Raw genomic sequence first — 9,843 nt, forward strand, 5'->3', positions numbered from 1 at the left:
GCGATCATCTTGAAACGTTCAGATCACTTACAACTCAATAGATTTTGGTTTCCTGTAACGTTTCAGCCTGATTGGACCTTGTTTTCACACAAATGAACCCAGAATGATGTCAAATTGTGCTTAGTGCAGCATAATTCTGGGTGCCATTTAAAAACCATAAGTGCTAATGACTCCATTCCTTTTTGTGGCTGTAGGGGCTGTTGATTGGAGTATACTAAAACAAACCTGATCTCTCTAGGGCATTCAGAATCCAAGTTATAAGCCCACAAACGTGTAACTGGACTACTTCTTTAAATTGACACCAGATCCGGGGACCTTTGGGACATGGTTTGACCCCCTTAGGAAAGTCCTATAATCATGAAACGTTCAGATCACTTACAACTCAATAGATTCTACCTCCCTGTAACATTTCAGCCTGATTGGACCTTGTTTTCACACAAATGAACCCAGAATGATGTGAAATTGTGCTTCGTGCAACATAATTCTGGGTGCCATTTATAGCTCTTTTCCATCGCCTGGTCTGGGACGGTCAGGTCTGGGTATTATGGACCGGTATGTACCGGTATGGGTCTAGAAGTTTTCTGGCAAGCGTTTCTATCACATTCCAGGCTCCAGTAACTAGGCGGGGTAGCGTAATGCGTCACGCGCGATGTGTGCCTTAACGTCACACAGCGCGACGAGATCGCGCCAAAACACAACAACAATGGAGTCCAGTCACCAGCGCGTTCTTTCTGTTCTTGGTGTTTGGTATATTCTTTACACCCACATCACGATAGCGTTTAGAGCTATGCTGTGCGCATCGAGGAGGAGGGCAGCTGAAAGTCGACGACGCTTTCTGAAATTAATATCGGACACGAGGCATAACTTTCTACTGTTGAGACAAAGACGGAGGCGCCAGGTGGTAAGTAACTTCTAATGCTGTAATACATGTCGTTATAATCTCTGAAGGGGTGTGTAGGGCAACTATCAAAAAACAAAAACAAAAAAAAAAGCACCAAAATCAAATGGTTTGGTTGTATATTGGTCATTTAAGACATGCTAAACATGAAAGGCCAACACCTAACTAAGTTTCAAACAGCTTCTGCACTCATGGTGATGCTAGTCAACAGGAGGGCCTGAATCCTTCACTCTTTACTTCCTGGGCATGTCATAGATAAGTTGTGCAGCTGTACTGAAATTATTATAATTAATTATATAGGTAATTACAAGCAATAACACATTTGTGCATTTTATAAAGTGAACAAAACATAACCAGTCACTGGTAGTGCCATAAAGAACAGCTGTTATTTTAACCTTAAACAAATTCTATTGATGTGAACTTTATGTCTATAACCATACTGTTTCAATCTTTTTCACAGCACTATTCTTTTTACTTTTACTGTGTCATGACTGTTTTTTTTTTTAGTTGGCTCTTTTGAATCAGCGACGGCAACCAACTGTGTGGGCCTTCAGCCGTGCCAGCGCCTTCTGGGATGTGACCATGCCAAACTTCACTCCGTCAGATTGGATAGCTCATTTCAGAATGTCAGAAGAGACCTTTTCATATCTTTGTTCCAAGCTCCGTCCAGCCATGCAGAAGAGGAACACCAACTTCAGAGCCTGCGTGCCACTCAGGAAAAGAGTTGCAATTGCACTGTGGAAGCTTGCAACTAACAGTGAATACAGGAGCATCGGGCTTCTTTTTGGTGTCAGCACGACCTCTGTGTGCCGCTGTGTGCAGGACTTCTGTAAGGCTGTCTGTAAACTCTTGCTTGCCGAGGTTATTGCTTTTCCAACTCTGCAAAAGCTACAGGAAATGGCTGACTATTTTGAGACCAGGTGGGGGGTTCCTCAGTGTGTGGGTGCCATCGATGGTTCCCATATCCCAATAATCGCACTACAGGGATTCCACACAGACTACTTCAATAGGAAAGGTTGGCATTCCATAATCCTCCAGGGCATTGTGGATGGCAGAGGCATGTTCTGGAATGTTAATGCAGGTCAGCCAGGTAGCTTGCATGATGCCCGTGTGCTGCGATTGTCCACATTTTGGGACTTGGTTGCTCATGGACAACTGCACCCAACTAGTACCAAGAACATTGAGGGAGTAAATGTAGGCTTTTATGTGCTCGGGGACTCTGCCTATCCTCTGCAGAACTGGCTCCTAAAACCATTTTCTGACAACGGTCGTCTCACTGCTGAACAACAGGCGTACAACAGGAAAACGTCCAGAGCCAGAGTTGTGGTCGAAAATGCATTTGGGAGGCTAAAGGGTAGGTGGCGATGTCTTCTGAAGAGAAACGACAGTGATGTAGAGCTTCTTAAACACATGGTGCTGACCTGTTGTGTGCTTCACAATATCTGTGAGAGCCATGGGGAGGAATATACAGAATGTGACGCACCTGCTGATGAACCAGTGGTTGCAAATATGCAGGAAGTTGCAGAGGAGGGCAGTGATGTGCGTGAAGCTCTGATGCGACACTTCACCCGCTGACCTCAGTTTGTGTTTTTTCTTTCCATTTACTTTGTTTATTGTTTTGACACTTTTAACTGTTCGAAGCCTGTAGTTTGAACTGAAATGTTTGTTTTATTTTCAGAACTTAATAAAGTACACTATTTTACTGTTAACGAACTGTTGCACCTTTTCATTTTAACATATATTTAAGGTGGGCTGTAATGTAATCTACATTTATTATGTAAACGTAAATTTGCGAGCAAAAATTTTTAAGACAATTCATGCACACCTTGTTTTTCTTTGAAAATTTATTGATAAAAAGGACAGACGGATAAAAAAAATTACGGGACAAATACATAGCACCTTACTGCCTGGGTGGTGGCAGGAAGTCAGAGGAGCTGCCCATTCTTTGTGCGACCAGTCCAAGAACAGCATTTAGGGCACCCAAATGTTCAAAATATCGCTCTGCGATCTGTAATTCATGTTGTCTTGCTGCTGCTGCGTCTTGTTGCATCCAGTTAACCTGCTCCCGGCTTATGCCTTCCATTCTGTCCATCTGCCTGCCATCTGCGATCTGCAACTCATCAAATATCACCTGTGTCCGTGCTTCCAATCACCGTCTTCGGTCACCTGGAAACAACAACATTGACAATTACATTTGTGTTTATATGGATATCAAAATGTCAGTTGTCCAGTGAACTTGTCAGTTTTGTTTATGCACAAAGCAATTTTTAGAATGGTCAGACACTACCTGTGCGTCGACGACATGGTAGATGTTCCTCTCGAGTGGTAGTGGACAGAGGTGATGGTGGTGGCGATGGAACTGGCCGAGGTGATGGTGGCACAGAAGGTACGGACAGAGGTGATGGTGGCACAGAAGGTCCTGGAGTGCTACTTGAGGAAGTGGATGGTTCCTCTGAAGAGGGAGTGTTTTCCGCTTCAGATGTGTCTGAAAAACACAGATCAAAAAATTAGTCAGTAAGAAAAGGTCACGAAATAAATCGGTAAGAAAAGCACAATATTTTTACAGCAAAAGAGCATATAGGCATATAGTAAACTTAATAAAACTGCTATGATTTAAGGCCATTTTGTCATTTGGAACGTGTCCACTAGATGGCAGTAATTCGCCAGTGACGTACAGATTAATTGCAATTTAATGTTATATTCTTATTCATCCGAAAAATATATACTTGTTAAAAGTCCACTCTAGGCGAAAAACACTGCTGGCACGACTTTTGGGATATTTATAATATTAGATCAGCTCGCTTCTTCTCACTGTGCGTGCTCAGCTGTATAAAACAATGAGATGCTAACAACACTGAGATGCTAACGTGAAAGGCTAACCGAATTTCCCATGTTTTAAACAATGAGACGCTAACAAGAAAGGCAAACGCCGCTCCAGCCTCATGTACTCAACAAGGACATGCTAAACATGAAAGGCTTATATCGCGAACAGCGTGTTAAGAAACACGGGGGAATGCTAAATGAAGGTTAGCATAAACACGAGGGGATGCTAAGGCTAGTTAACATGAGGGGCTAAATCCTTTACTTGCTGAGCATTTCTTAAATAGCTGCTGCTATTATTCAGTGTTTTTGGTGCTGCAATGAATGGCCTGCAGAGCTAAAAAGACAACAAAAGAAATGCTTACCAACAGGGTTTATGAGTGACTCCAGGATACTGGTCGCTGAGTCCAGGCCTCCTTCGCTGCCTCGGTTTGACGGTCTGTGTCCATAAATAGCGTCCACCACATCGTACCACTTCCATGTACTTCGCCCATTCCCACTACGGCCGTTGCTGTCCTTAACTTTTCTGTAGTGGGCTTTTATTTTTTTCAGCTTAGCACGACACTGCTCGGAGGTGCGCTGGAATCCTTCAGCTGCCATGCGCTGAGAAACTTCTTTGAAGACTTTCTCATTTCTTATCATCCCATCCAGCTCGGCCTGAATGTTGCTATCTCCGATGATGGTGAGGAACGTTTGAAGCTCCGCATTGGACCAAAAGCTATTACTTGCAGGCATTTTCACACACAAGAAGTACAGCCAAACAAACACTGGAACTCGACTCACTTCTTTTTCCATCCCCTGGGATTGTCGCGGGTAGTTACGTAATTTCTCCCCCAATCAGAGGACTCTGGACCTTTTACGCTTTGGCTCCGCCCAGACCAAAAATCTCTGGACCCACAACAGAAGGGGTCCCGCTCTGGCCTGCTACTGGACCGGTTCGGGTAGTTTCCTGGACTGGTTTAAACAATCGAAACATAATATTTAGTGACCCGATCCTTCCCATTCCATGCCAGTTTGGTCGGTGGAAAAGGCCTATTAAAAACCATAAGTGCTAATGACTCCATTCCTTTTTGAGGTTGTAGGGGCTGTTGATTGGAGTACACTAAAACAAACCTGATCTCTCTAGGATATTCAGAAGCCAAGTTATAAGCCCTCAAAGGTGTAACTGGACTACTTCTTTAAAGTGACACCAGGCCCGGTGACCTTTGGGACATGGTTTGACCCCATAGGAAAGTGCTATCATCATGAAAGGTTCAGATCACTTACAACTCAATAGATTCTACCTTCCTGTAACATTTCAGCCTGATTGGACCTTGTTTTCACACAAATGGACCCAGAATGATGTGAAATTGTGCTTCGTGCAACATAATTCTGGGTGCCATTTACAAACCATAAGTGCTAATGACTCCATTCCTTTTTGTGGTTGTAGGGGCTGTTGATTGGAGTACACTAAAACAAACCTAACCTCTCTAGGACATTCAGAAGCCAAGTTATAAGCCCACAAAGGTGTAACTGGACTGCTTCTTTAAAGTGACACCAGGCCCGGTGACCTTTGGGACATGGTTTGACCCCCTATTGGAATGTGCGATCATCATGAAACGTTCAGATCACTTACAACTCAATAGATTTTAGTTTCCTGTAACGTTTCAGCCTGATTGGACCTTGTTTTCACACAAATGAACCCAGAATGATGTGAAATTGTGCTTAGTGCAGCATAATTATGGGTGCCATTTACAAACCATAACTGCTAATGACTCCATTCATTTTTGTGGTTGTAGGGGCTGTTGGTTGGAGTACATTAAAACAAACCTGAGCTCTCTAGAACATTCAGAAGCCAAGTTATAAGCCCACAAAGGTGTAACTGGACTGCTTCTTTAAAGTGACACCAGGCCCGGTGAGCTTTGGGACATGGTTTGACCCCCTATAGGAAAGTGCTATCATCATGAAACGTTCAGATCACTTACAACTCAATAGATTCTACCTTCTTGTAGCGTTTCAGCCTGATTGGACCTTGTTTTCACACAAATGAACCCAGAATGATGTGAAATTGTGCTTCGTGCAACATAATTCTGGGTGCCATTTACAAACCTTAAGTGCTAATGACTCCATTCCTTTTTGTGGTTGTAGGGGCTGTTGATTGGAGTACATTAAAACAAACCTAACCTCTCTAGGACATTCAGAAGCCAAGTTATAATCCCACAAAGGTGTAACTGGACTACTTCTTTAAAGTGACACCAGGCCCAGTGACCTTTGGGACATGGTTTGACCCCCTTAGGAAAGTGCTATCATCATGAAACGTTCAGATCACTTACAACTCAATAGATTCTACCTTCCTGTAACATTTCAGCCTGATTGGACCTTGTTTTCACACAAATGAACCCAGAATGATGTGAAATTGTGCTTCGTGCAACATAATTCTGGGTGCCATTTAAACACCATAAGTGCTAATGACTCCATTCCTTTTTGTGGTTGTAGGGGCTGTTGATTGGAGTATACTAAAACAAACCTGATCTCTCTAGGACATTCAGACGCCAAGTAATAAGCCCACAAAGGTGTAACTGGACTACTTCTTTAAATTGACACCAGATCCGGTGACCTTTGGGACATGGTTTGACCCCCTTAGGAAAGTGCTATCATCATGAAACGTTCAGATCACTTACAACTCAATAGATTCTACCTTGTTGTAGCGTTTCAGCCTGATTGGACCTTGTTTTCACACAAATGGACCCAGAATGATGTGAAATTGTGCTTCGTGCAACATAATTCTGGGTGCCATTTACAAACCATAAGTGCTAATGACTCCATTCCTTTTTGTGGTTGTAGGGGCTGTTGATTGGAGTATACTAAAACAAACCTAACCTCTCTAGGACATTCAGAAGCCAAGTTATAAGCCCACAAATGTGTAACTGGACTGCTTCTTTAAAGTGACACCAGGCCCGGTGACCTTTGGGACATGGTCTGACCCCCTATAGGAATGTGCGATCATCTTGAAACGTTCAGATCACTTACAACTCAATAGATTCTACCTTCCTGTAACGTTTCAGCCTGATTGGACCTTGTTTTCACACAAATGAACCCAGAATGATGTGAAATTGTGCTTTGTGCAACATAATTCTGGGTGCCATTTAAAAATCATAAGTGCTAATGACTCCATTCCTTTTTGTGGTTGTAAGTGCTGTTGATTGGAGTATACTAAAACAAACCTGATCTCTCTAGGACATTCAGAAGCCAAGTTATAAGCCCACAAAGGTGTAACTGGACTGCTTCTTTAAAGTGACACCAGGCCCGGTGACCTTTGGGACATGGTTTGACCCCTAGAGGAATGTGCGATCATCTTGAAACGTTCAGATCACTTACAACTCAATAGATTCTACCTTCCTGTAACATTTCAGCCTGATTGGACCTTGTTTTCACACAAATGAACCCAGAATGATGTGAAATTGTGCTTCGTACAACATTAATTCTGGGTGCCATTTAAAAACCATAAGTGCTAATGACTCCATTCCTTTTTGAGGTTGTAGGGGCTGTTGATTGGAGTACACTAAAACAAACCTGATCTCTCTAGGATATTCAGAAGCCAAGTTATAAGCCCTCAAAGGTGTAACTGGACTACTTCTTTAAAGTGACACCAGGCCCGGTGACCTTTGGGACATGGTTTGACCCCCTATAGGAATGTGCGATCATTATGAAACGTTCAGATTACTTACAACTCAATAGATTCTACCTTCTTGTAACGTTTCAGCCTGATTGGACCTTGTTTTCACACAAATGGACCCACAATGATGTGAAATTGTGCTTCGTGCAACATAATTCTGGGTGCCATTTACAAACCTAGGGGCTGTTGATTGGAGTATACTAAAACAAACCTGATCTCTCTAGGACATTCAGAAGCCAAGTTATAAGCCCACAAAGGTGTAACTGAACTACTTCTTTAAATTTACACCAGATCCGGTGACCTTTGGGACATGGTTTGACCCCCTTAGGAAAGTGCTATCATCATGAAACGTTCAGATCACTTACAACTCAATAGATTCTACCTTCCTGTAACATTTCAGCCTGATTGGACCTTGTTTTCACACAAATGAACCCAGAATGATGTGAAATTGTTCTTCGTGCAACATAATTCTGGGTGCCATTTACAAACCATAAGTGCTAATGACTCCATTCCTTTTTGAGGTTGTAGGGGCTGTTGATTGGAGTACACTAAAACAAACCTGATCTCTCTAGGATATTCAGAAGCCAAGTTATAAGCCCTCAAAGGTGTAAATGGACTACTTCTTTAAAGTGACACCCGGTCCTGTGACCTTTGGGACATGGTTTGACCACCTATAGGAATGTGCGATCATCATGAAACGTTCAGATCACTTACAACTCAATAGATTCTACCTTCTTGTAACGTTTCAGCCTGATTGGACCTTGTTTTCACACAAATGAACCCAGAATGATGTGAAATTCAGTTCAGTTCAGTTTTAGTTTATTTGTCATATGCAAGTTAGCACAGGGTCAACATTGCAATGAAACGTGTATGACGAGCAGCGGTCTCTCAGCAACATGATACAGGAGAAAATATAATAAAATATAATAAAAATATAATAAAATAAAGCAAAAAAATATATAGTAAGGAGCAAAATATTAGAGAGACATGGTAAAAGGGAAAAGATGACTAAATATATATGTGTCAATAAAGAAAATCCTCAAAAGAAATATGACGGGAGGGCAGATGGGATATTGCACAGGAATGAGCTGCAGAAAATTACAGTATTGCACTTTAGATATAAATTACAGTATTGCAGGATATAAATTATGCAGGATATAAATTACAGTGTTGCACTTTGGATATAAATTACAATAACAATAAAGTGAAGTGACCAGTACGGATTAAATATAGTACTTGTGAAGCTGCAGGGTAGCTTCTGAGTCCTGTGTTGTGTGTGTTTAGGTGTTGTGGTTGAGGTGTCGTATGGCTTGATGATAGAAACTGTTTTTAAGTCTTGTAGTCCGAGCAGACAGACTCCTGTAACGTCTGCCAGATGGTAACAAGGAGAACAGCTGATGTGCCGGGTGGCTGTGGTCCTTGATGATGCTGTGTGCTTTCCGGAGGCATCGTTGGAGATAAATGTCCTGAATGGCAGGAAGCCTCATGCCAGTGATGTGCTCTGCTGCTTTCACCACCCTCTGTAGTGATTTGCGGCTGCTGGCAGAGCAGCTTCCGTACCACACTGTGATGCACCTCGTCAGCAAGCTCTCAATTGCACACCTGTAGAAATTTGAGATGAAGCAGGCGCTCACGCCAAACTTCCTCAGCCTCCTCAGGAAGTAAAGCCGCTGGCGAGCTTTCCTGATAGTAGTGTCTGTGTGAAGGGTCCAGGAGAAGTCCTCAGTGATGTTGACTCCAAGGAACTTGAAGCTGCTGACCCTTTCGACCTCGACCCTGTTGATGCGGACGGGTTGGTGTTCCCTGACTGGTCGTTTCCGGTAGTCCACTATCATTTCTCTGGTTTTGCTGATGTTGAGAGTCAGGTTATTTTCCAGGCACCACTCGTACAGTGCCATCACCTCCTCTCTATAGGCCGTCTCATCATCCCCTGTGATGAGGCCTATGATGGTTGTGTCATCCGCAAACTTGATGGTGATGTTGGTCTCATGTTTAGCAACACAGTCGTGTGTGAACAGGGAATATAGGAGGGGGCTAAGCACACAACCCTGGGGCGTACCTGTGTTTAGGATGAGTGATGAGGAAGTGTGCTTACCAACTCTCCCCACCTGGGGCCTGTCTGTGAGGAAGTTTAGAATCCAACTGCAGATCGGTGTTCCCAGCCCAAGGTCGACGAGCTTCGTGGCAAGTCTTGAGGGGATGATGGTGTTAAATGCCGAGCTGTAGTCGATGAAGAGCATTCTTGCATATGTATTCCCTTTCTCCAGGTGAGTGAGGGCGGTGTGTGTTGCCAGGGTGATGGCATCCTCTGTGGCTCTGTTTGTCCGATAGGCAAACTGAAGAGGATCCAGTGTGTCAGGGAGGGAGGAGCAGATGTGACATTTGACCAGCCGCTCCAGGCACTTCATGATGACGGATGTCAGTGCAACAGGACGGTAGTCATTCAGACAGGAGACCACTGATTTTTTGG

At 43.3% G+C, this 9,843-nt stretch overlaps 1 protein-coding gene across 1 annotated transcript; it reads right to left on the reverse strand.

Moving 5' to 3' along the window:
- Nucleotides 1-1,416: 1,416 nt before the first annotated feature.
- Nucleotides 1,417-4,846, reverse strand: LOC139064628 (zinc finger and SCAN domain-containing protein 20-like). Its single transcript, XM_070547820.1, has 2 exons — nucleotides 4,084-4,846; nucleotides 1,417-3,383 (listed from the first exon to the last, which is right to left on the reverse strand). The coding sequence occupies exons 1-2, from the start codon at nucleotides 4,511-4,513 to the stop codon at nucleotides 3,175-3,177; spliced, it is 639 nt and encodes a 212-aa protein (XP_070403921.1). The 5' UTR covers nucleotides 4,514-4,846; the 3' UTR covers nucleotides 1,417-3,174.
- Nucleotides 4,847-9,843: the final 4,997 nt, after the last annotated feature.

Source organism: Nothobranchius furzeri, unplaced genomic scaffold, assembly GCF_043380555.1.
Source record: "Nothobranchius furzeri strain GRZ-AD unplaced genomic scaffold, NfurGRZ-RIMD1 Scf035, whole genome shotgun sequence".
NCBI classification, from domain to species: domain Eukaryota; kingdom Metazoa; phylum Chordata; class Actinopteri; order Cyprinodontiformes; family Nothobranchiidae; genus Nothobranchius; species Nothobranchius furzeri.

Coding starts and splice junctions, on each gene's coding strand:
- LOC139064628 (XM_070547820.1), bottom strand. CDS start 4,513: ATGGAAAAAGAAGTGAGTCGAGTTCCAGTGTTTGTTTGGCTGTACTTC. Junction 3,384..4,083: donor GTCACTCATAAACCCTGTTG/GTAAGCATTTCT, acceptor TGTGTTTTTCAG/ACACATCTGAAGCGGAAAAC.